Raw genomic sequence first — 26,323 nt, 5'->3', positions numbered from 1 at the left:
TTTGTAGAAATGTAGTGAAGTAGAAAGTACAGATACTTACTGTAAAATGTAGTGGAGTAAAAGTAGAAAGTATCCATTATTAAATCTACTTAAGTAAAGTACAGATATACGAAAACTGTTCTTAAGTACAGTACTTGTACTTCGTTACTTCCCACCACTGGTTATGAAGACAGCTGATTTTATCTTTGACATATTAGTTATCCACTCGGATTAAGATGCGTTTTCAGATGTGTCCTGCTGGACTGGTGTTTATTAAAGCAAAACGGGGAATACTTATTATTCCTAGTTATGTATTCAGAATGCTCAGTGCATATTTATGAAGAGCCACAGCAGTCAAGAAGCATTTGAGATGCGAAAACACCTGCAGCCACTACTTCACAGTGAACATAATAGTTAGGGAGTGATTGTAAGGAACTGAGTGAAGGACTTAACACATTTGAACAGACATAAAACTGGCAGGAGAGTCTTTTAGGGAAATGAGGATTAAAACCACTGCACAGAGTGACAGTAAATTAAAATTTTATTTGAGCGTTTCGACGAATATTACTTCAGGAAATATTCTTCAAAATTCTATTCATAATTTTGTGGAGTTATAAACTCATAAAACTTTGTGGAAAAGATCACACCTTGATCCATCCCCGTCCAATTTCACGTCTCAGTTCAGGTAGCAGACATAAACATTTATTTCACCAAATTATTTGTTGCAGCTACTGGGTGGTTTTAAAGAGAAATCTGTTAAAAAGTAATTTTAGCAAACATAACAATGATCAATATTTAGTGTTATTTTTCACAGGGATATTGGATAACTAAAACCTTTACACAGAACCAAGTTAATAACCGTTTGCTGAATCTGTAGTTTCTTTTCCATTCACATGTAATATGTTGAATATGTCCAGCAGTCTGTAAAACTCTGACAAAAATAATCAATGAAGTCTGTTTTTAGCAAAGAGACATATACAAACTAAAGAAATTAGAAATTGCTAGTTTATAAGTGAAGATGCGGTCACATTTTAGATTTTTGTGCAATGCAGTAAAATCTCACATCCATCCATCCATCCATCCATCCATCCATCCATCCATCCATCCATCCATCCATCCATCCATCCATCCATCCATCCATCCATCCATCCATCCATCCATCCATTTTCTTACACCCTTGTCCCTCAGTGGGGTCGGGAGGGTTGCTGGTGCCCATCTCCAGCTAACGTTCCGGGCGAGAGGTGGGGTCACCCTGGACAGGTTGCCAGTCTGTCGCAGGGCAACACAGAGACAAACAGGACAACCAACCATGCACACACACACTCACACCTAGGGACAATTTGGAGAGACCAATTAACCTGACAGTCATGTTTTTGGACTGTGGGAGGAAGCCGGAGTACCCAGAGAAAACCCACGCATGCACAAGAAGAACATGCTAACTCCATGCAGAAAGACCGGGCTGGGAATCAAACACAGAACCTAAGGCTAAAAACATTTATGCATTTGAAGACAGCTGGTTAAATCAAAAGTTTTGGGAGAGTCTTGTCTTTTGATTTTTCATGTTTTGCAGAAATTACAATTTATAAAATTTCAAAACCGTTCAACAAATACTAGTTGAAATCAATTTACTTGCAAAGTAGATCGCAATGACTTAGTTTTGTTAAGACTCTGACGTCTTTTGAGATCTTTTTATGCATAATACATTGAAAATTCACCTAGCATGGCACAACATTTGGGCTAATCAGAGCCATTAAGGTGACACAATGACTGCGTGCAGAAAGCATTAGTGATCAGAAAAAAAAGCTGCATACAGCAAGTTAAAACACCTTTAATGCACCCTTAAACAGAAAGCAGCCAAAAAGTAAAAGCAGGTGGCTTCATTCACGTTGCCTATTCACTTTTTCATGTCACTCAAAAATGCCTTCTATAAGCCTGGTGCTTGCCATTTTCATGGTCACCCTTTTCATTTTCTTTTTAATTCCCAGACAGTCATGATTCTGTAGCATCGTCTGATGCTCTAACTCAAAGAAAAGAGCGTTGTTGCCTTTGGCTTTTCTTTTTTCATGCCCTGACTCCTGTTCACAAAGGCCCCACTCAATGACTCTCCATCAAGATACTTTCTTAAATAGTCACAGAGACCCCCTCTGTACTGCCAGCACATCCACCTTTATTATTTAGCACCATGGGGACCTTGTTACCATGGATTCTGTTGTCATGACTACAAACAACTACGCAGACGAACAGGAAGCAGAGAAGGATGGAGCGAAGAGACGATGAGAGGTCCTCAAGGGAGACTCGGTCCGTGTGAGGTTGGAGATCAAGTGGGATGAGTTTCAGTGTCTGAGGAATTTTGGAGGAAGGGTGTGATGTTAGCTTTCTTTTGCTGACTGACAAATAAGAGGTCAGATCATTTCAATGGGGACATGGCAGAGCAAGTTAGGCCTTACTTTTAAGAGCAGGACGAGTCCGTCTGGATCTGCTTTTATCAGAATGACATGATAATGGTTTGTGGTGTGCATAGAAGCGCTTTAGGAAGCGGCTTTTCCTGCATTGCAGATAAAAATATGTTTTCTCGTCTGTGCAGCCCTAAAGGATGCAGGGTTAATACAGGTGGAAAAAAGGGCAGTTTTTATTAGTGTTGACATATGGAGAGTCAATGCTTAGAGAGAAGTAGCAGAGCCGTAGTACGCAGAGCGTCTTGGGTTTGAGAGACACTGCAGTGACACTGCAGAAATTTAGAAGAAACACTTTGAGTAGGTGTGATCTGTGAAGTCCTGACGTAAAGAGAACCACCATCTGTAGGCGGTTTGAAGAAAACGTGCAACCCACTCCACGTCCTCCAAAAAAACACATGCTCCTCTTTGCTGATAGATTTATTTATTTTTTCAGATTATTTAAACTAAATTAAAAAAAAATAAAATTGCATTGTTAATGGAGTTCTAAAAATACACATTTAGAAAGCCAAAACATGAAACAGGAGTGGAAGAGCTACTTCAGTTTAATTTTAATAAGTCCTGCTCATTAAAAGCTGTAACAAAACTTGCTCATTATGTTGTCTAAAGCGCCCCCTGGTGGTTTCCAACACACTGACTGAGAAAACTGAACCTGCGTTAAATTGCCTCCTCACTTCACGACAATGGCAAAATTAGAAATGTGTCACATTTGTGCAAAATATGAATTTGCCATGGCGCCTTGAATATGACAAAGTGAGGAGTCAGTGAATCATTGAATGCAATCACCAGAGGATATCTTTTCCCCAAGTGTTAGATTAATAATGACAAAGCAGTGCATTTTCAGGAAGGAAATTAAAAAGCAAAACAAAATAAATCAAAATAGCTATATCAAATAATGGTACTTTTTGCTAAAGAAAAAACAAAAACCACACCAACAAAAAGTAAACCATAGCGCTGAGTTTTTATACTTCTAATATTTAAAGCTAATTAGGTGACATTTTGGGTACATGTTAATAATCAGCTGTTTCAGACAATACAAGCTGTTGAAAAGAATGGTTAACTAAAGTGAAACGACACGAGAAATCAATATATCAATGTCCCCTATTACATTAGGTCAAGAAAACCGGCAACAAAATCCTGCAAAACAGTCACAACACAACTGCTTCCACATTTCATCTCAAAACTACCACAAACTTTCATTTATGTTATTATGATTTTATGCAATGTACTAACACAAAGTAGAATGTAGAAAAAAATACAAACTACTCATTGTTCCACAGATCGAGAGCATAATACAGATCTAGAGCATTATACAGATCTAGAGCATTATAAAAGAGCAAGAAGAAATTAATAATCTGTGTTGTCGGTATGTGGTTGCAATTCGAGAAGAACAAAACATTTTAAGGGGTTTATACATTTTTACAAGAAACTGTAGGAGAATTCCAGTGGATTTTATTGTATCTGTAAACCAATGTACAGAGAAATTACCGTAACATACAATTTAAGTGTTCAACTAACAGCAACTGTAGCCCATCATACACTGGAGGGAAAAATTAAAAGAAAAATGTCTGAGCAGCAGAAATGTAAAACTATGATCCTGCGGGTTTTTGTCACATCTTACTCGTCCAAACATCTTATCAGATTTATTGTCCGTGTTTCACACTTTGTGCCCACAACCAGCATCTATTTCTGTGGTCTCAGTTATGTGTGACTGTCTTCAGGAATGAGCCGGACCATATTACACCCTGGTACCTCCCCCAGGAGCTGTGCTAAAGTAACAGCTGATGTCACGCCTGCTTAAAGACACACAGTCCCTGGTGGCTACACCCACACTATAACCTGTCCAACAGTATCTTCAAAAGCAGAGCAGAGAGGGGAGCAGGGCCGCTGCACCTTCCTCTCCCCAGGCCCCCCCACCCCCGGAGCATCAGGAACCTGGCCCAGGGAAGCTCCATGCTGCGCGCACAAATCCACAATTGCAGCCTTTAATCCCAGTTTTACAGCAGGCAGAAAAGGGGAGGGTTGACCACTGCTCTTTGCAACCCCATGTGCCTGCTTGGACCATGGAGCTGCCCTGTCTTCCAACTGAGACCCCCACCTCAGCCAGCTCCTGTTCCACGGATCCCCTGTACGACAACTGCCCACCTTTTGGCCAGCGGGACAGGGCCAGGGGAAAGGAAATGGAGAGCAGGGCTGTGTTTCCTTTGGTAACCAGACTCCCAGGGCCCAGCAGCCCTCTGCCTGGTTTGGTCCCAGCTCTGGCTGAGGTTCAGACAGTGGTTGTTGGAGGAAGAGAGCCTGGCTCCTGGCCAGATCGCAGCTACTGCAGCTGCAGAGGGAGCCTGGGAGGACAGGCCTGGGAGTCAGATCTCAGTTCTAGCAAAAACAAAGGAGGAGGACAACGGGGAGTGGACTGGCAAGCAGAGGATGGGGCTTCTCGGAGCCAAAGCCCCTGCCCGTCGCACAGCGAGGAGCATCGCAGTGCTTTGTCTCTGTATGACAACCTCACCGACACAGGAGTAGCTGACAGCTTGGAGGAGGTCTTCGACATAGAGATGAACTTGCAGGAGCATTTTGACGAGCACGCATACGCCTCATGGGCCCCTGAACTCATCCAAGGACTGATGCAGGGCGACCCTCTGGGCAGAGAGAAGAACCTCTGGCCGTCTTGTGACATCCTCCTTACCGAAGGCTGTTCTGGTAGGCAGTGCCAGAGTCCAGACCAAGACGAGAAGCAGGAGCCAGAGCTGGACTCAGGATCCTGTGCTCAAGAGGATCTGACTCTGTCATTTCCACAGCAGCGCCTCGCAGAAAGTCCTCCGCAGCCAAGCCACAGCCAGGATTTGTGGCCGGCTGCTGAAGCCAAGCACTTGAAGGAGGCACCGTTGTCTGTGAGGGTGCCCCCTCCGGTTCCCCTGGCTGACCCTTCTGCCAGCGCTCTGCGAAGCATCCTGACAGGCCTCCAGCAGCAGATAATCAAGCAGAGGGAAGAGTACGAGGAGCGAATAATCAGGTGATTTAAAATGAAGTTTTTTGGCTCAAAAATGCACATAGTCATCTACTTGTAGTGACTTACAAAAGCATTAATGCTCCTTTAGCTTTCACAAGTTGGATCACCTTACAATGGTGTTTCACTGGGGCAAACACAAAGCAGCGCATAGCAATGAATTGAAGAGATGGTGATATAGTTTTTGTATGTTATTTTTCCTGTATGGTGTGTATTTGAATTCACAGAGACAATGTACAATATTTCCTTAACTTTTAAAAGGAGAGATTTGTGCTGCCAGCTCATAGCAAAAAATGCTAATTTCCACCTGCAGTCACAGGTCAGATTGATGCAAACAGGAATAATTTAACAGATTATGAATGGGTGAAAACCCAACTAATTACAAACATTAAACAATTGAATTGTTCATTTATTGTTGATCTCACTAAAATGCAGCAAACCAATCTAACTCCAGTTCATAAAACCATTTCTTCATCAACAGAGAGTGTGGATCTGCTTATTGAGTCGATCCCTTGTCCATATCTTCTGCTATAATTCAACCTGCAAGGCTTTTAGGGTGTATGTCCACCAGCCCTGCGTAAGTTCAGAATGTATTTGTACTTTGGCAACTCGTCAGTGTCTGTGAACATCATCTTTCAAGTCTCTCTTTACAAATTCTCAATTGGATTGAGGTCTGGAGTCTAAACTTTCTTTTAGCAGAACCGCCCTGTATTTAGCCCCATCCATCTTCAGCGTTAACCAGCTGTACTGTCCCTGATAAAGAACCTTTTTCTACAGCATGATGCTGCCACCACCGTACTTTACAGTGGGGATGATGTAACTATGTACCTTCTGCCAGAAGACTCTCACATCTATGATGTAGATCTCAGCAGCACTTCCAGAATAACCACCGTCCTCTTGAGTGTTTCTCTGATTAAGGCTCTACTTGCCTGTCACTCCAGGCGGGCGGCCATGTCCTAGTAGGTCTGCAGCTGTTCCATACTCTTTCTCAGATGGTGGATTAAACAGAGCTCTCAGAGATGTTCAAAGCTTGGGATATTGTTTCACAAACTAAACGAGCTTTAAACGTCTCCGCGACTTTATCTCTGATCCATCCGGTGTGTTCTTCACAAACCCCTGATACCTTCACGGAACATCTGGGTTCATACTGAGATGAAACCACGCAGAGATGGACTGATACGTGACTTCTGAAGCCAGCTGGGTTATTGGACTGTATTTAAAAGGAACTAATTGTGAATGCTCATATCAGCTTTTAAGATCTTTATTTTAGTTCCCTTCTCAATTGTTTTCTATTTTGAGTTCGTCTATCCCTCGCTGTAAATCACATCTGCCTAAATGCTACTTTTACTTCTGATTTACGGCGCATTTCAGTGAAGGGTAACACAATGTTCCAATATCCATAAAGGGTGCGTCTACAAAAAGCTGTGCTGTTTTTGTTTCCCAGTCCACTCCAACTTTCACCCTACATCCTGTTCGGCTCACAGAGCTAAATTTTCCCACAGGTCTCTGATAACGCGCCACGATCCCAACACTTCCTGCATTAATGCAAATACAACATCGTTTTTTCCCTAATTTCTGTGAATCCGGCGCTGCAGTTTGTGCTCCCATGACTTAGCAGCTGGTTGGTGTAAAGTGGAATAAAAACATATATAGCCTGACTTGCTGACATATAGAAAACAGCTCATGACACTGGAAAGAGAGCTAATTTAAGGGGCCATGCTGCTGACCTAGACACAACACATACCTCATTTATTACCGATATAGATAGAGCATGTCTCGGTGTAAGGTCACGCATTGGAACTATCCGGTGAAGACAAGAGGCTATTGCAATTCTTTTAGCTTGACAGGGAGCGTAAGAGGACAGCACCACGGGTCAAACGTTTTCGACCACCTGCGGCTGCAGTTTTTAAACTTTCCCAGTCGTCATTTAAATAAGGTAGGAGTGTGAGAAATTAAGCCGATTAAACCAAACTGTCTGTATGAACCTTTGCTGGGAGAAACTCTTAAACTCTGATTCAAAATTTTTTTTTTAAAAAAATCAGGAAACTATATCAGATACCCATGATAGACGTGTGGCACTAATTAAATTTCATGCTGCTGTTTTGTGGCAATCAATAAATCTTATCTAATCCTAAACTATTAAAAAAACTTAAGGAACAGAAAATCAGGCTTTGTTATCAACAGGCCACACATAACCCAGACTAAAAGAATAAAACAATACTTTAATAAGCAAAGTGAGGTCTGTAGCTTTGAGACAAATAAGCTATTGATTTTTTCTTCTTCTGTTATTTTCTTTACATATTTTATATTCTGACCTGAAGCTGAGACTAGTGAGATGTCGAGTCCTCGGAAAAATTGTCAAAGGTCCTAAAATGTTTTCCACTTGTAAATATTCTCTTTTGCTGTTGAACGATGTTTTTGAACTGCTTTGTATTGGTTTTATGTTCCTCCAACCGATGGTTTCTATTTTAAGGTCACCGCTGATGTTTTTTTTTTTCTTCTCAGTATTGTGTTGGCACACACCAAGCTCCCAAAACTCCTGCTGTTTTAGAGGTGTGCACAGTTCTTGATCATAAGTTAATCAAGTCCATGTAATTAGCAGAATATTTTCATGATGCACATTTTACAAATTGTGGTTGGTCACTATAGTTTTAAACTTCTTCAGTTTCAAAGAATTATCGATATATAAGATGGTTTAAGGCAATTCTATGCTGTATTTTAGATACTATGCTGTATTTTAGATAAAAGTCTTAACCCATTTTCTTTCCAAACTACAAGAACCACTGAAAACAATTTTCTCACTCACTTTTAAAACCCACCGACCTCTTACTTTTTTTTTTCTTTTCTTTTTTTACTGGTCATTACCATTGCACTTTCCCCCCCCCCTCTTCTTATTCCCATCAGCCTGGAGCAGAGAAACGAGGAGCTGGAGGTGGAGGTTGTTCGCCTGAAGACAAACCTGTCGCAGCAGCGCCACTGGTACCAGGTGGTCCAGGCCAAGATCGAGGAGTCTGAGAGGGCCAAAGCTGCTGCAGAGCTCCGTAACGCAACGCTGCAGCGGGAGATGGATCAGTTCTTTGACACCTTCGGTGAGCTCAACAACGAGGCTAAAAAGACAGAATACATCGTCAAGAGTTTTTGAACCAAGTCAAACGCGGCGGCTTTGATGGCGCGACCAGTCGACACGGACTGATTCCTCTAGAGCTTTTCTGATAATGTAGCAAAAACAAAACACGTTCTTCCCTGTGACAGGAGCATCTCAATAAGTTAAATGATCAAAAAGTTTATTTCAGTAAAATCTCTCCAAAAGTGATACTTGTGTAAAGTCATTTCATGGTGTGAATTGAAGTAAAGAAACATGCATTTCAAGCAACTGAAAAATGACTTCCAACAACTTGACAGTTATTCAACAAGGTGTCGTTTTTGCACTCCACTGGGAAGGTGAGCCATAAAAGATTGTTGCTAAACAATCTGGCTGTTCAGAGAGCTGGATACAAGTATATTAAGAAAGTTGAGTGGAGGAACAAAGTGTGGAAAAACTTTAACCTAATGGTTGAAAGGGACTGTGAAACAATCTCATTCAAAAGAAATAAAAACTACAGTGAGTGAACTGAAGAACAATTTTACGTAAGCTTAAGAGAAAAAGAAACACTTGCAAAATGCTGCATTTCACTTGGAGAAATGCAGGAGAGAAACTGTTGAGATAAGGATTATCGAGACGCTGTAAAGCACATTGGACTGACATTTCTAAATTTAAACTTATTTCCTGTCTTATTGTAATTAAGTATTTTGTGAAACGGAAGTTAGGTTTTCTATTAGTTGTAAGAAAGAATTATTAAACAAACAAACACTAGAAATTCAACTCTAGTGTAAAGAATCTAACATACAGTTTCACATTTGCATTTGCTGTGATGAGAAAGAACGTCACAACCAACACAAAGAATCACTGATGTCCACTTTATTAGTTTTGAGTTTGGGTAAAGATGTTGGCCAAGTGATATCGTGGTCATTGCAGTCGCACATCTCAGATAGCTCAGCGAAGAGCTAAGGAATTACAGAATGAGTTGGCCACTCGTCAGGTTGTTTAAGGCATGACAGAAAGAATAAAAACCATGTCGGTGTACAATGTGGTGCTTAAGTCCTCAGTGGCTCTGTAGTGTCATAATTCTGATTATTCAACACAATGTGCAATCGTTTAGGCAAAAAGCAGCTCTGCAGTTCATGTAAAAGGCTCTTCTTTGAGTTGCAGCTCTCCACAGTCTCTTAAACAGGCCCTTGTTGCTGGGCAAACTTCTCCCACCGACTCGTCCTCTGCAAATGGGGCAACTGCTGTCTTAAGGGATGATTCATAGGAAATAAGGACAGCACTGTACAACTTGTACATCACACATACAGGCTTAAAAATAATGATAAAAAAGAAAACACAAAGCAAACAATACTCCGTCGGAACAATATGCATCGTGATAAAACACGGGTCCGGATGGATTTCTCTCAGACCCACAGTATCCTGAAGGTGTGATGCCTTCATGCAAGGTAAACATCTTCATTTTGTGCTGCCTTTATGTGGATCCTACATGTTTTCTGGCTTCATGACTAATTTGGTGACTCTCCCGGTGCTAAAGGAATGCTTCAGAAAAAGAGCAGCCCATGCTTTTATTTGCCTTTTAAATGTTTTTTTTTTTTTAACGGGCTATAATGTGGCTTGTGTGCAAAATTTTGCAAGAACAAAAAAAAATATATATATAAATACATGTATCACTATGCCTCTTTCAGATTTATAGGATTATGATCTGCTTATACACATTTATCATCAGTACCTTGAATTGAACTGGGTGATTTTTGCTCTACATACAGTACAACAACTGAGGAAACAAAATTGTAATACTGAAACTACAGCTGTCTGGAGTAAAAAGCTCAAAATCCACATCACACGTGCCAGTTCATGATAAACAAAACAAAAACAAAACCGTTTCAGCGCAGATAGCACCACCGTGGACATCCGCAATACTTTCAGCGTGCTAAGGGTTCGAATTCGTAAGATCAGCATTGAACCATCGGAGGAACTTGAGATGGTTGAGAAGCTTTTTGTTCTTTTTGGCGTAACATGCAACAACAGAGCGGCGAACGGCTGTTTAGTCCGTGTCTGCTCCCATTAGATGACGATAATGACGTTTTCTAAAAAAATAAAAACTATTAAAACACAGGCATACAAAGCAAACCTCTAATTCCCCACCTACACCACAAACTTTATAGATGATCAAGTTAAACATTCACCAAAAAAGTGAATGTGAGTGAATGTTTTTCTTTTTTTTTTGTTTTACACAAGCATAACTCTGACCTCCAGGCAACAGTCGCAAATAAGATCCACCTGATCACAAATGGGAAACCAACAAAAAAAAAAAATTGCTTCACTGAGAGAAAAGAACAGAAACACAAGTTAGACGGGATCAAACCTAAACAGAGGCAGATGGATCGTTTCAGTATTTTAGTTGAGTGGGACGACTTGGGGAGGGGAGGGAGCTGACAGCTGTGGACAACTGAGGCGTTCACTGACTCTCGTCGAGCGGCCCCGTCAGCGTGTCGATGCTGCTGCTGTCTGTGTCCGACGCCAGCGTGTGCTCTGTGGACATGGACGAAATGTCGTTGGCCGAGGACGACTGGGAAGCGGAACTGGACGCCACATCTGAGACGTGACACGTGAGACAGAAGCAGGACGGTGGTTAAAACCCTCCAGGTGAAACACATACGGCAGCAGCTCATTCCAGCACACCTCCATCCACTTTAAGACAGAAACAATGATGTGAACCAACCTGAGCAGTCTTCTTTCATTAGACCGTTCTTGTTCCTCTCCTCCCAGTCCATCACTTCTTCATAAATAAGTTCTGAGCAGAAATAGAAAAAATAAGGTCAAATGTAATTTCGGGACTTTCTGTTAAGATTTGTGAAGCTGCAGGTAAATAAATGTTACGTCTGTATTTCTAATAATAGTAAACCGCACAAAAACATAAAAAGCTTTTTTTAAGTTTTTACGTTTCCAAAGGCGCCGCACAAAATTAACAGCTTGTTTGATATTTTCATCCAGTCTCTTTTCCTAGCAGGACATCCATGCAAATGATTACAATCAGAATATATCATGAGAAAATTGGTATATATGTGTGTGTTCCTTCAAAAGGAATGATCAAAATATTATAAGACATGTAGTTTCCTGTGCCATAAGATCCAGATTTCAAATTTCTAGATTTCAGAGGTTATTTTTCTGCTTCAGGGTTCAAATGTAATGCCTGTAAAAAACAAAAAATGTAAGAAAGGAGGAACAGATGGATATGTTGGCAGATTAAGGACTGGATATATGGAGGTACACACTAATGGAGGAAGAGACGGAGAGACAGATGGAGATAAAGACAGATGGAAGGCTAGATGACGAATGGACGGATGGAAAGGCAGATAAACTGACGCAAAGATGGATAGATGAAAAAACTAATTAACACAGGGATGAAGGGATAGATCAATGGATCAACACATAAGTGGAGAGATTGAATGAGGTATGAATGGACTGATGAACGGATGATTCTAGTAGTTCATTTGCAACATATAATGAAAAAAAAAACTGCATAAGAGGCAGGTTGTTAAAAGCAGCTTATTTTTTTTAAGCTTTACATACTCATCATGCAAACAAAGGATCTTAAAATACAAATAATTTTATACTCCACTGTCTTCGTCATTTCTGCAAAACACATTTCCCAGTTCCAGACTTGGAGACTTCAGAAACCCTGGAAACAATTGAACAAGAGGTAATGCTGTTTTGTGCCCCGAGAGGGCGGTGTTCTACCTTTCCACTGCTCGATGCTGTGCTCTCTCTCTTCCAGCTGCTTATCTGAAATCTGAGGAGGAGGCTGAGACACAAAAGGAAACAGATCCATGAGAGTAATCGCATTCCTGTGCTCAGAAAGTCTACCGCCAGTTTCCTCACCGCGTCCGCCTCTGCGGGGTCGTACCACACGTGGATGTAGGGGTGATGAAGGGCTTCCTCCACCGAGATGCGGCATTCCGGATCAATGACCAGCATTTTGGAGAGCAGATCCCGAGCTTGAACAGCTGCTTAGGCGAAACAGGACAAGCATTACCGTGTCTGTAACATCTCTTCATCTTAACCTAAAAATCGGGTCACTTTCGATTCCCAGGCCAGCATTCATGCAAAGCATTGGTTTTGTTTAAGTGCCTGAAGCTCTTACTTTTCACTTTGTCTTGTTCAGATTCAGAAGGAAAAGCCCAATCCGGGAACAGCTCTGTGAAGCTGACGCCTGGATACTGCGGCTTGTTCATCACATAGTTCCTTACGGTCTCCATCAGTCGGTTCATAAACTCGACGCTGGGCGTACCCAGAATCTCAATCACTTTATTCCACTGGTCGATGTCTGGACAAAGCCATTTGTTATGGAACATTGTAGGCATGTACAGTACAATTATAAATAAAAGTGAAAAAGAACGAGCAAAAATCACGTGAAGCCCTCATGAGGAGACAGTCAAGTCCTGAGAATTTAAACAAAGAGTGTAAAACAAGAAATCCGTGCCAAGATTTTAGTGGGCTATAAAGTGGTTTGGCGCAAACTAAAAAGGCTAAAAGTGTCAATAAATGTAATATGAACAAAAAACTTAATTAGGAATCATAACCTTTACAGTGTCTTGCAAAAGTATTCACAGCAACTGAACTTTTTTACGTGTCATCATTTAGACACACCGTTCAATATTGACATTTTATGTGATAGATCAACACAAATCTGTTGATTGATTGATTGTGTAATTATTGAAAACGGAGACACACACGGATCCATTTACATGGATCTAATGTAATCAATACATTTGTATATAACCCAATTGAATATTTTGGTACCCCTAAACAACTCTAGTGCAACCAACTGCTTTATAAACCACCTGATTAATAAATACTCAGTGTGTCTCTACAAACACTGTGAAACCAACCCCTATCATTAAGTACAGTAGAGGCAGCATCATTCTGTGGGACAAGGAGCTGGTCAGTGTTGATGGAGAGATGGATGTAAACACAGGACAACACTGAAAAAAAAAAAAACATTCAAGGCAACTAAAAGCTTTGAGACCCCAGCAGGACGACAACACTAAAGATACAGATACATACAGATAGTGCTACAGCGGAACGGTGTGGAGCAAAAGCAAATTGTGTGCTGGAATGACCTAGCAGAAGTCCAGGTCTTAAAACTCTGTAAAAAGTTTTCATTCCCAGTTATTGCCAATTTGGCACAACTAAGAATATGTAAAAAACAACAACAAAAACTCTATTATATTGTTATGCAAAGCTAATAATGACCGTACTCCCAAAGACCTGCAGCTGTGATTGCAACAAAAAGTGGTTTTAAAAAGCATCCAGTCAAATACTTTAATATTCTTTTCATATTAAAATAATTTTTTAGTGTGGTGCCATCTGACCGAATCAGTGGTAGAGCAGATACTTTACGTGAAGACGCTAAAGTCCCTGGTTTGATTCTCAGGCTAATTTCTGTCTCTCTGCCCTTTTCCTGTCCGGCTACTACTGAATAAAAGCCACTACAGCCATAAAAACGTTCATTAAACAAATTAAAAGACCAGAATAGTTCTTAAAATAAGTGAAGAAAAAAATGGATTCACCATCTTATCATTTTAGTTTATTGCTGGCGATGTGGTGCAGCGCTACATCAAGTGTCAATGTAGGCATCTGTACTTAAATAACTGATAAATATCAAGGAGTGGAGAATCCATCTAGCTCTCCGTGTTAGAGAAACGGGCTGGGCGGGAGGCTCAAATTCATCAAGTGGATCTTGACATTTTTCGGTTTTTGGTCCCCCAACAGAACACAAATACAAGCGAAGGCAGGCAATTATCTTGCAGAATGAAAAGCGATATAACCTTGTATCACACTTGTTGCCTTGCATCCTTTCAAAGCTACTCGCCTACAACGCAGTCCCTGGTAAGTGAGAGGCGATAATTAGAAACAGAGAGACAAACACTATAAATGCTAATGATGTGAATTGTTTCAGTCTGATTCCATCTGACAACTGGGGCGACTGCAGACGTCTGAACCAGAAATTGTCTGACTAATAAACATTGGCATGAACACATAAAATCTTAGCTTAAACCCAGATCTGCTCTAAAAAGTGTGTTTAAATCTGCAAATATAAAGATCCACAACATCAGACTTGCATGGCGCTTTTCAGGACTTAGAGATGCTTTAAAATGAAATGAATATCTATGACAATAACAGAAAACATCTTAATGTGTTTGAAGGACTACAAGACAGAACGCTCTGAATGTAAGACAGCAGATGGCACAGAGACAATGAGAAGAGTGAAGGATACGATCGGTGCCCTGGAAGATGACGCTGCCTTTTACCATCTCTCCCATGATGCACCCCACTGACCAGATGTCCACTGGGAACAGAAAACACACACAAATGTGACACACAAAATTCCACATACAAAAACGATTACACTGAAACGAAAAAAACAAAAAAAACAAATACACAGCAACACGTCACAGTAAGGCTGTACAGATGAACCACAGACGTATGGTTTGCTCTGACTGATGCAGAAACACCACGCCTCATTGTTTTCAGAGAAATGTTCTGCTGATTTCTTCATGCGGTGCACATCTTCAGTCTGACTTCAAACTGGCTGCAGCCTCCCAGGCCTTTTTCTCGCCTACGCTTATCAGTTTACACAGCTGTTGCTCTCTCCCTCGCTTTCTCTTTGCATGTGCCTGTGCGAGTGAGTGTGTGTGTGTGTTTTTAATAGAGGAGGATGGCGTTTGTCTTTTCCCCTCGCTCTCTTGAGTTGCCTGTTTGCTCGGGAGCGTTAAGAAGTGGCAAATGGCCATTTACTGTTTCCTCCGGTTCACTTTCCCTCAAGCTGAAAGCTCCCTCTCCCTCTGATAAAATCTCCAGAGCTCTGCACATAATTCCGAGTCGATTCTTCACAAATATCTCATGAATCATAAAAGTAAACTTTGCACAGAGTACACTAGGGATATATACATATATATTTTTTAAGATTGTATGCATCTCAACAGAATGTGGGGTGGGAGGGACAACCCCTCTCACTCTGAGTGTGTGCATCAATACCTCTGAGAGCATGACTGAGTTATATAACACAGCAACAAATAGGCAGTGATGTTTGACATAAGGTATGACTATCTAACAAATAAACAGATCTATCTAAAAGGCGTTTACTTTGTGTGCATTGCTCTTAAAGCACAATTGCGATGTTTACATGTCCTTTTGCTCGACTGACCGACTTTAAGAGAGCCCTGTTTTCATCAGCTGCTCATGCACACATCCCCAAAGGTGCAAACGGGTACACACCAAGTGTTAAGAAGTGGAACCATACAGACACACAGCATTTATAAAATCTTTACAATATTTCACTGAAAAAAAAAAGATTTTCTAGCAGTCAGTTAAAAAAATTCCCCAGTGTGAGAAAAGAAAGGAGCCAAAAAAAATTTCCAGGTGACATTCTGGATTAGGCAGGAAAATAATTAAGATGGTATTGCTTACATGGCGATTTAAAATAATAATAATAAGAATAAACTCAATGCACTACAAGTCGCATTTATTTAGAAATTGTCAAACACGAGGGGAACCTCGTCCATGTTAAAGTGACACATTGTGTTCAGTTACATGTTTATAAGCAATGCCACGGAGGCTGCTGGGGTTTTCTGACGCACCGATGTCAGGGCTCTAATTCTGGGCGGTGAGGAGCAACTCGGCTCCACCGGTGTAATGTGCAGCAACGACACATGTAGTGTAAATCTGAGATGGTTTAGATAGGCGTTTGTATTGCATGAAATGGTAACACCAAGAAGGCCTGCAGAGTCACTTTTATTATTCATCTCCTTGGCAACTGCCAGGGCAAGGAGATGTAAGACAGTCTTAGTGTTTAAAAATGATGTGACTGACCAAACTACTAGGTACAAAATATATATCTAAAGTATTTCTGAAAGAATCCAAAAAAAGAGTCTTTCTGGGACGCGTTTCAAAGATAACAAAGAAAAATAAAACGGAATAAAAGCATAAGAAACATTTAAACGAAGGTTTTCTTGGAGTAACAAGGAAGGATACAGTCCTTTCCAGGAAAGAGGACTTTATGACAGATCATTTCAGCCATTATGCAGCCAACTGACCACAGGTCCACTGAAGCAGAGTAGTTGCAGATTGAAAGCATTCAATGACATCGAATGGCTAAAATTACCACACAGAAAAACTAACAGCAAAACTGGATCAACAAGAACAGACAAGTTGAAATTGTTTTCAATTGTAAAGCAGAAATTTGTAAACTATAAAGATGTGAGATTTATTTATGTTCCTGTTTGAGAATGATTAATTTCTGTGAAAATCTGCTGGGTATTTTTTTCCTCACCGTTCTCCTTATACTTCATGCCCAGGATGACCTCCGGGGCGCGGTAGTATCGGGTTACTACGTAGGGGGTCATCATGAAGTTTGTGCAAGCCGTCCGTGCGAGACCAAAGTCAAGGATTTTCAGAGTGCAATCAGACTTCACAACAATGTTGCTGGGCTTCAGATCCTGCAGAGGAAGACAACAAAAGTATTTTACAGAAAAAAACAAACAAAAAAAATACATTCACTGGAAAAAAAACTGTCAAGAGATGTTAGGTAAAGCTCCTCAGGGTTTACATCTCAGTGATTTCACCCAAAGACAGTGTAGGCAGTGAAATGCTCAGAAATTTTTTTTTTAAGAAACTCGGGCGCTCCATCTCAGGCTCTACAGGCTTCAGTCAGTGGGTTAAAGGTGAAAAATCAAGACAAGACAGAACAAGTACGGCTTGTTTGAAAGTCAGCAACTCTAATAATTCAAAATATGGCAGTGGAGCCTACAAAGCTGCCTCTGAATGAGCCATAAAACATAAAAACGAATGTCATAAGACAAGCAAGGTGGCGGAGGGCTCACGATTTGGCCTTGGTACCCAGAGGATCAGGGAATCTTGAAATAACCGAGTTGACCATAAACTCCTTTGTATACTGAAGTATCCAGAAGTTAAACTAGATGATTTTTTTTGCATTCAGGCATCTCTACATTTTTTCTTAATACTTAAAACAAAAGAGAGGGAAGTACAATGCACCATGTTCTGTGTAGATTCAGGTCAAAGCACAAACACCTGGACTTACTCTGTGGATGATCCCAGCTGAGTGCAGGTGCCTGATGCCACAAAGGATCTGATAGAGCAGGTAGGACATCCTCTCGTGGTCCAGGTCCATGTGAATCACCTGACATAAGCTGGCATCCATCAGCTCCATCACCAGGTAACTAAAGGAGAGGAGACGTGAAGGACGCAAGCGAAGCTTTATTAGAAAATCAAACCAAGAAATTGAAGGAAAAAAAAAAACAATGGACAGAAAAAGAAATTTGGATAAAATATTCGGACTAAGCTCTAAAGAAGCCTCCGCTGTCACTCACAGATCCTGGAACTCCTCCAGAGACTTCTGAGGCGTGAAAACATTGATCAGACGGATGATCTGCGAGCACAAAAACAGGCCATTAGTTCACTCTGTTACTCTCCCATCCACTTCACTGCACAGAGCTCACTCTTTTCTCCTCTCAGGTCTGCTCATTTTTTAAAAGTAGTTTATGCAGCGACTTCCAAAGTTTCTTCCAAAGAATTATTTGATCTTACAGCAGCTTTATCCTGCTGCATAACTAATTAAATCACATATTTATTGAAGCTTATTTGCATCTTTATGTCAAAAATAACGTTCTGTTGCCTTGCGTTAAATCTTACATTTTTGTGGTTGACACATTTCAGCAGCACCAGTTCCCTGTAGGCCCGCTTTGCATGGGTCTGGTTCTGAAAAGGCCGACAGAGCTTCTTCACAGCCACTGGTATACCGAGGACTGTATCCAGAGCAGAGCTAGTCACACATTTCATGAAAAATGAAAGAGAAAAAAAAGGTTAGAAGCACATATGTGACTCTTACTGAGAAAAGCGCTTCCTCGCCTCAAGGTAGAAAGAAAAGAAACAGCCAAGTTACATTTTCACTGAGTTTCTCTCATTTTAAACAAGAGAGATCCGTGTGTAGCCCTCCAAACAATGGCAAGGTCACAGGTAACAATCCAATATAGGATTACACAGAAGACGTGTTCAAGCTGAGTACCGAACCAGGTAAAATTGTTTTTGACCGTATTAATAATGTAATATTATACATCCATTAAGATGTAGAGAACAGGTCAAGTTTATAAATTATAGCACTTCTATCTAGGCTGGCTTTGAGAATCATTAGAAATGCATCCAAAGTTTTCTAAAGCTAGTCATTTGAAAGTCTTTATAATTACTATAGTTAAGGGGGAAAAAAATCTGAAATGTCAGAAATTTAAATTAAAAATCTGGGGGGTTTTCTGAGCGGAAACTTGTTGCGGTAACAACAACCTTTTTTTGTGGAAAATTGACAGTAAAGTGTTCCTAGAGGAATCACAAAAGCTGTAAGAAGCTTTCAGAAAAAAATACTTTCTATGGAGGCTGCATGTTTCAATAGGGAGCAAAACCTCAGCAAATAAAGGAAGAGCTGAAAATATTACAGAAAAGTTGCTCTGCAACCTGTGGCTCTTGACTTTGGACAAATTGCTGCTGCTGTTAACATGTTTGTAGCATATTCCCATATCGTATCTGCAAAGATTCTACATCGTTTCTACAACACAATAACTCAAATAGTACAAAGAAATACTAGTTGTTTTATAAACATGGAAAGTTGCAGTGTAAACATTTTTAAGTAAAAGTTAGATTTAGGTATTTTTTTTAAAACAAAATATAGAAAAAAAACTTTTCTAAAGTGCAAATGTAGAAATTAAATGATGGCTTAATGGTGTTACGTATGCTTGCCGCCGGTAATAAAGGTTGTTTAACACAGCTCTGTAAAAATATAGTTTGTTTTAAAATGAAACTGAAATGTATTTTAGGGTGACTTTTCTCTCAAAGACATGGTATTATATCTCCTGTGCTATGAATAGTAATGATTGTGCACAGCAGAAATGCAGATCAGCTACAGTTGATCAATTCATCCCTACTACTGGCATCATCTTGGTCTGACACAGAGCTGTTCTACACTTTAACTTCAACTGTCTGGTCCACAGGTATCCCTGCAAGATGCATTTGATAACCAAAAAATCTTTCATTTTCCAAAGATATCAACTCTATTTTTCTATAAAATGAGGTGCAACTATTCATAACATATGAGGAAAGTCTTGGCTGTAAACACCAACTTTATTCTTTTGAAGAGTGAGAAACCTTTTTGTTCCATCAAGAATAGATGGAAAAAGCCTAAAGACTCTGTAATAACTGCAAAATGACCAAAAAACAATCTGATTATGAAAGAAATAGGAACAAAGTCTGGAAATTTACAGCACTGAGCTACTTTCACAGCCAGCAAACAAACTCTAACAGAATCTCACCAGACAATGCCTTGGGCCCCTGAGCCAATGGCACGAAGCTGCTGGTAGCGCTTGAGCACAGTGAAGGTGGAGTCGCCCACCTGGACACTGTAGAACTGGCCCTCCGCCTCACTCATCGTGCTGAGAAGTCAGGACCAGCAGCACAGTCTGTTCACACACACAAAAACATATTATTAACACTCAAATAGGAGGATGGAGAACAGGCAAAGGCCGGTTAGCGTGAGATCGGGTTACTTGTTTCTTTTCCAGATGAGTCTAAAACCCAGCGGTCATGTCTTGCTGCTCTCTTTCATCATCTTACAGCTGAAGCAGAGCAGACATGCTGATGCCGAAGCTGCTAATGTTTTGGTCTGTGACTGTATGTGAACATCAAGGTCAACAGAGAAGCCTGAAAGCTTGATGAATAGTTCCTGAGGCTCTCGTTGCCGTCTTCAAATTCGGACTGACACGCTCATGCTAAACAAACAGACAGAGCACACCGACTAGCAGAGGCAGCCGTCGGCTTGTACATGTTTGTGATCTGACGGCAGTTAAGCTGTGCAGCAGGAGTACATGCATGTTAGGAAAACACACAACATGTTTGTGGGTTTCTAACATGTACAGCCGTGATGGCGCTGATTCCTGGGGCAGGAAGTGGAGGGGTATTATTCTTGGCAGTCATTTCTGCGTGTGTCTGCATGTGGGCAAAGACACACTATCGTGTAGCTATGCAACAGCAACGAGTCACGGCTGTTTGCCATTCCCTAAAAAAAACAGCCACAAGTTAAATGGAGATGGATTTTTTGATTTTTTTTTTTAGCTCTTTGACATCAACTGGCTGGTCTGGACGCTTCAGATAAAATCCACACACAGAATCAGCAGCGCAGACCTTATGGAGACTTGATGTAATGACACACATTTTTTAAAATTGCAAAAAATACTGAGCCTTTTCAGGCAATCTGTCTTGACTTCTTTACGTTTGTTTCACAGTATTTTCACAATGTTTCTACAGTGGAAATGCTTTAAATGTCCTGGAGATCCCAGAAACTAAGAGCAAGGAGGAAAAGATACCACGAAGAAAGAAAGAAGGAAGGAAAGACAGGATGACACAAACAAGCAAAACAAAGGGAAGGATGAGATTTAAACAGATATGATTGGAAATAAAGGCTGAAAATACACAGATATTTTTCTATGCCATTTTCTTTTTCCCCTCTTATCCATTCCAGACCTAGAAAATAATTTTAAAAAATTCAGGCTGTGTTAAAACCCTGTTACCAGTGTTTGTTTTCATACAGAAATATACTGCTTTTTTAAATATATTGCCCTGACTAACATTGCCACTTTGATAACATAACATGGATATATTATTTGTACAAAGAGAGTAGTGTGTTTATAAATAAAAGAGCACAGTTTGTTTGGGAATAGAGATAAAAAATAATAAGCTCCTGTGATATAAAACAACACACATCAGTGATGTCTGTCTGGTTGGCCTCTGTGGCTTTGAGGCAGCAATCTTTCTCAATCGTTCATTGTTAGCAGTTCTTAATTCTTTTTCTGGACATGTTGGCATTTTCAATTAATCTGAACAACAATCCGGTTTGAATTTCCTGTCTCTTTAATGCAACTTTGATTTCTCATTGTCATCTTCACATCAGCTGAAACAGGATCATTGGATTGGCGACACACTTTTCTCCTAAAAATATGCTACAGCGTTCATGTCTAATAATGTAGCCCTGCAACATTATTGCTCTTTAATTCACACCATGCTGTGAAGCTAGCATGGTGTGGTTCCTAACGAGGCTGGACAGTTACTTTCCCCATTTGGGTCACATGAGATGTGGGAAATTAACTACACTCAATCGCTCCAAAAATATGTTTTATATATATATATTTTAGAGGTGTGCCGATCGATCGGTCACCGATCATAATCGGGCCGATTTTTGTGAAAAAGTGCATCTCATTTCGCAGCCTGCCTGTGCAGCTGTTCTCCTCTTTCCTTCACAGTGCGCAAACGCGCAGCAACAAATCCTAAGCGATGTTGAACTATAACGCACTGAGTGAATGGGGACGTTTGCGTGTTGCGGCGGAAAATTGAAGCACGTCAAAATGCATCAACACAACAAAGCTAATACGACATAAAAACAATGCCATACTTGACGGAATTTGGCTACACCGAGGCTCACTGCAGTAAAAAAACATATGGTGGATCAGATACCAGGTAAAGCAGCGCACAGCTACAAACACTCACCCGGATTAGCATGACGGTCAGAAAGCTAAGCAAATAACCTGCAAAATTATTTAAGTCTTCGAGCTGCGATGTAAGTTCTGCTCTGGTTCTGCTCTCTCTGTTGAACCGCTGCTACGCGCTACAGGTAGTAATATTTCACAGACGGAGCGCCGCTTCTGCTCCACCTGGTAGTGACTCTCACACCGAACCCCTGCTTTAAGCTGCAGCATCAAACCTAAAAAAATACATTTTACATACGTATTAAAACTTTCGCTATCCTAACATGAAACTCTAAATGAAACACATGAAACATCTCTAAAAAAATAATCAATCTCCTCCCTGTTCTGCATAATTACTCCGCTCAGTCAGAAACAGCCACTCAGAACTAGCAGTAATCAGCTAGCCGCCATGCTATCAGGAAGTTTTCATTCAGTAACTCTGGATTGTTTATTGTAATGGAACCTGTATTTGCCTTTAATGTTAAGTTTTATACTTGACCAAGAAAATGTCCCCACATGGTGCAATGGTCCCCATAACCCCACATTGTAGACAGAAATAGGTTCCCATAAGGATATGAAAACCTGGTGCACACACACACGTTTGTTTCGCCGTCTTTGTGGAGACTTTCCATTGACTTCCATTCATTTCTACAGCCTAACCCCAACCAAAACTTAATTTACACCTTGGACCTAAACCTTACCCCTAACCCCAAAACACCATTTCTTCTTTGGGAACAGTGAGTTCCCACAATGTGCCAGGAAAATGGTTCCCACAATGCATCAAAAACAGAATACACACCTACACACACCCACACACAACAGGCTTTTAGTGGCTTTGATGAACCAGTGATGTCACTCATGCACTATGACATCACTGATGACTGTGATACATCACCCTTTAATACCAAGTTCCACAGAGCAATTCATTTGATCTACATGTCAGAAGACCAAAAATCAATTTCACATCCTTGGATTTTAGAGCAACAAACGAAAAAAATTTCTAGAGAAGAAGGTAGAGACGAAGATGTGATGGGTGAGCTTGCCAGCATTTTTAAAGAAACATTAGTTGATGACAGCATGGACAGACTGGAGAAGGAAAATRGCGAATTAAAACATATTGTGGAATGTCTTCGTTGTAAGCTCGAGCGCTCCAAGTCAAGTGAAAATGCTTGCTGGGAAAGAAACCTGCAAGCAAAATATGATATGGCAGCAAGTCGAAACAGAGAACTCCGTGCGGAGTACGAGTCGGTTCGTGCAGAACTTGATAACATGGAGYGCGAATATGAAAATACRAVAGATGAGGGGCGTCTTTTAGAAACCSCTCAACAATCTCTCAAAAGAAAACTCAAGGAGATTCTGGCAGATTTGAAGACGGCACAGAGGATCCTGGATGAGAAATCTGGAGAGCAGGAAAATCTTTGTGAAGAACTGAACGTTCTCAGGAGCCTGATTGCCTTTTGTAGTGAAGATCTTGAGACGTTAAACAGGCACAACATGATTTTGTGGCAGAAAAATGCTCTGCTTAAGTCGAAGGGAACCAGGAGAGGAGGGCAACCAGGGATGAGGTTCAGTTCTGAGAAAAGTAGGTAACTGGGCATATACCACTTTAAAGACTATGTACCAGTCAGGAACACTGAGGTACTGGGTCCCACCGTGGCTCGTATAATTCCTCAGGTTAGTCTGGAAAACTGCTGCCTTGATCTTACTGGTTTTTCTTGAGTCGCTGGCTGGTCCTGAATGGCTGGCTGGTCCTGAATGGCTGGCTGGTTCTGAATGTCTGGCTGGTTCTGAGTCGCTGGCTCRTCCTGAGTCGCTGGCTGGTCCTGAACGGCTGGCTGTTCCTGAATGGCTGGCTGGTTCTGAGTCGCTGGCTCGTCCTGKGTTGCAGGCTCGTCCTGAATGGCTGGCTGTTTCTGAGTTGCTGGCTGTTCCTGAGAAGCTGGCTGTTCCTGAGTTGCTGGCTGTTCCTGAGACGCTGGCTGTTCCTGAGTCGCTGGCTGGTTCTGAATGGCTGGCTGGTCTTGAACGGATGGCTGGTTCTGAATGGCTGGCTGTTCCTGAGTCGCTGGCTGGTCGTGAACGGATGGCTGGTTCTAAATGGCTGGTTGTTCCTGAGTCGCTGGCTGGTCCTGAACGGCTGGCTGGCTGGTCTTGAACGGCTGGCTGGTCCTGAACGGCTTGCTGGTTCTGAATGGCTGGCTGGTTTTGAACGGCTGGCTGGTTCTGAATGGCTGGCTGGTTCTGAATGGCTGGCTGGTTCTGAATGGCTGGCTGTTCCTGAGTCGCTGGCTGTTCACTAAATCTCACTAAACTGCACACACTAACTGTATTTAATAGAGGTGTGCCGATCGATCGGCCACTGATCATAATTAGTCGATTTTCGTGAGAAAGTGCATGATCGGTGATCGGCGATCATTGGTTCTTGTTGCCGATACCGATCACCTGCATCTCATTTCGCAGCCTGCCTGTGCAGCTGGTCTCCTCTTTCCTTCACACTGCGCAAACGCGCAGCAACAAATCCTAAGCGATGTGGAACTATAACGCACTGAATGAATAGACCCTTTTCACATGACGTCACACAACTTCCGTTATGGCTCGAAACGGTATATCCTTAGTTCCGGTGTGTGTAGTTAACGCTGTTTCTGGACTCTAAAGCTGCTGCCACAAATATGATTTGAAGATATATCACTATTTGCAAACAATTTTTCTTCATCAACATAATCTAAACTGGACAAATTCCTCGCTGATTGATACCAGTTTGACTACGAAGGTACGTGTTTTGGTTTTTTCTAGCTATTAGTTGATATTCTAGGCTAGCAATAGTAATTTGTTAGCTGGCTAACATTACGTAGCCTCTCTGTTTTGGAAATAGAACGTATTTAGGCTCTAATCTTAATCAGATGTTTCTAGTATAGACTGGGGTTGCCACCCGTCATGTAAAATGCGTGATCGTATTAAACTCTCCTCACTAACGCTAGTTTCACCACTCGCTCAGTAGCAACATTACCTGAGCCACAAGTCCAAAACTCAACAATTATGTCAAACACCCGCTGCTCCACCACGTCCTGAGAAGTTAAACTCCTGCTACGATCAAGACATGAGGAGGAAGACGCTGTTTTAGATAGATGTAGATATTAACGTTTCATTGGAGAAATGTGATGAGCTATCTATCTATATTAGCTCATTAACTTCACATTACCGTCAGACACCCAATATATAGAAGGTTGTCTTGGTCTTTTTATCGCAGCCTGTGGGGTTTTCCCTGACTGGGAACGAGAACAAAATCTGTTGAATGTAACAGTTAACCAATCAGAAAGCGCGGTGACGTAAGAACAGAGGGGAATCCCAAACAGCTGACATATCGCGCTGAGTCTGGTGGATATTGGAGATGATATGTGGTCATTATTATACATATATAATAATGACCTTTATTATATGTAAAGGTCATTATTATATATGTTTATGTTTATTCAGTTAAAAATGTTAATTATGAAAAAACACAGTCACCTCCAAATCACAGTGCAGCAAATAGAGCTGCTGCTCCCGTCGTGTTTTATCCACCGCCTTTTCTTTTTGTTACGTCTTTTATCTCTTAAAATGAGTCCACAGACTATCACTATTGCTTCTACATCGTCATCGGTTATTCTAAATTCCCATATGCTATGTCGGAAGTTTTGTGGAGTTTCTTCTGGAATCGCGATGTTCGTGACTGGGACCGGTTCGTGTGGTGTGTTGCCTCTGCCGTGTGGCTCTCTGACTCTGGTCGCTATGGTAACGTTTACATATCCCGTCAAAATAAGATACAGATGCGCCACAAAAACGAACATTTTACTTTCGTGAAAATTTTAACTCGCGCCCTGAGCCTGTTTCTCTGCAACGAGACGGTCCCATCTGGGAGTGACGAGAGGAGATGACATCCGAAGTGTTGCTTGAGCACAGCCTGCTTGGTCTCTACGTGGTGAAACAGTTTGAAGCTTCATTGCCTCATTAGCAGCTCTGTACTGGTTTCTCCTTTTAAATAAAGAGGCCCATGATAGTTTGACTAGGCAGCAGATGTCCCACAGCTGATTGACTGAACCAGCCATGGACAGAGGAACAAGACCATCTCAGATATGGTRGGTTGTTAGGTCGGCTACTGTTGAGAAAGGTGGACAACAAAACAAATGGAGAAATTATGAATCACATCAGAATATGTAAATTACTTGGCAAATAG

At 41.2% G+C, this 26,323-nt stretch overlaps 2 protein-coding genes across 3 annotated transcripts in view; one reads left to right on the top strand and one right to left on the bottom strand.

The window, feature by feature from the left end:
* Nucleotides 1-4,263: 4,263 nt before the first annotated feature.
* Nucleotides 4,264-8,754, top strand: LOC103471252 (uncharacterized). Its single transcript, XM_008420131.2, has 2 exons — nt 4,264-5,445; nt 8,344-8,754. Exons 1-2 carry the CDS (start codon nt 4,496-4,498, stop codon nt 8,579-8,581), a joined length of 1,188 nt encoding a protein of 395 aa, XP_008418353.1. The 5' UTR covers nt 4,264-4,495; the 3' UTR covers nt 8,582-8,754.
* A 628-nt stretch (nt 8,755-9,382) lies between these two features.
* mapk9 (mitogen-activated protein kinase 9) overlaps nt 9,383-26,323 on the bottom strand; it is a 21,867-nt gene continuing 4,926 nt past the window's right edge. The window contains exons 2-12 of one of the 2 annotated variants that reach the window (XM_008420133.2): nt 19,906-20,052; nt 18,242-18,371; nt 17,920-17,978; nt 17,631-17,769; nt 16,863-17,028; nt 16,565-16,636; nt 12,672-12,854; nt 12,410-12,534; nt 12,269-12,332; nt 11,250-11,321; nt 9,383-11,122 (exon numbers count right to left, since the gene is read on the bottom strand). In XM_008420133.2, coding sequence (XP_008418355.1) covers nt 10,986-11,122; nt 11,250-11,321; nt 12,269-12,332; nt 12,410-12,534; nt 12,672-12,854; nt 16,565-16,636; nt 16,863-17,028; nt 17,631-17,769; nt 17,920-17,978; nt 18,242-18,371; nt 19,906-20,021 — 1,263 coding nt within the window. In that variant the 5' untranslated portion in view covers nt 20,022-20,052 and the 3' untranslated portion in view covers nt 9,383-10,985. Of the gene's footprint in view, nt 11,123-11,249; nt 11,322-12,268; nt 12,333-12,409; nt 12,535-12,671; nt 12,855-14,807; nt 14,880-16,564; nt 16,637-16,862; nt 17,029-17,630; nt 17,770-17,919; nt 17,979-18,241; nt 18,372-19,905; nt 20,053-26,323 lie in introns of both variants that reach the window. The other variant, XM_008420132.2, reaches the window with a different exon arrangement.

This window comes from Poecilia reticulata, linkage group LG10 (assembly GCF_000633615.1).
Source record: "Poecilia reticulata strain Guanapo linkage group LG10, Guppy_female_1.0+MT, whole genome shotgun sequence".
NCBI lineage: Eukaryota > Metazoa > Chordata > Actinopteri > Cyprinodontiformes > Poeciliidae > Poecilia > Poecilia reticulata.
This window is presented reverse-complemented; position numbering and strand designations above follow the sequence as displayed.

Bases quoted from the DNA above. Each gene is read 5' to 3' on its own strand.
- LOC103471252 (XM_008420131.2), top strand. From the start codon at position 4,496: ATGGAGCTGCCCTGTCTTCCAACTGAGACCCCCACCTCAGCCAGCTCC. The intron at 5,446-8,343 runs GTGATTTAAAAT...TATTCCCATCAG, and splicing joins TACGAGGAGCGAATAATCAG to CCTGGAGCAGAGAAACGAGG.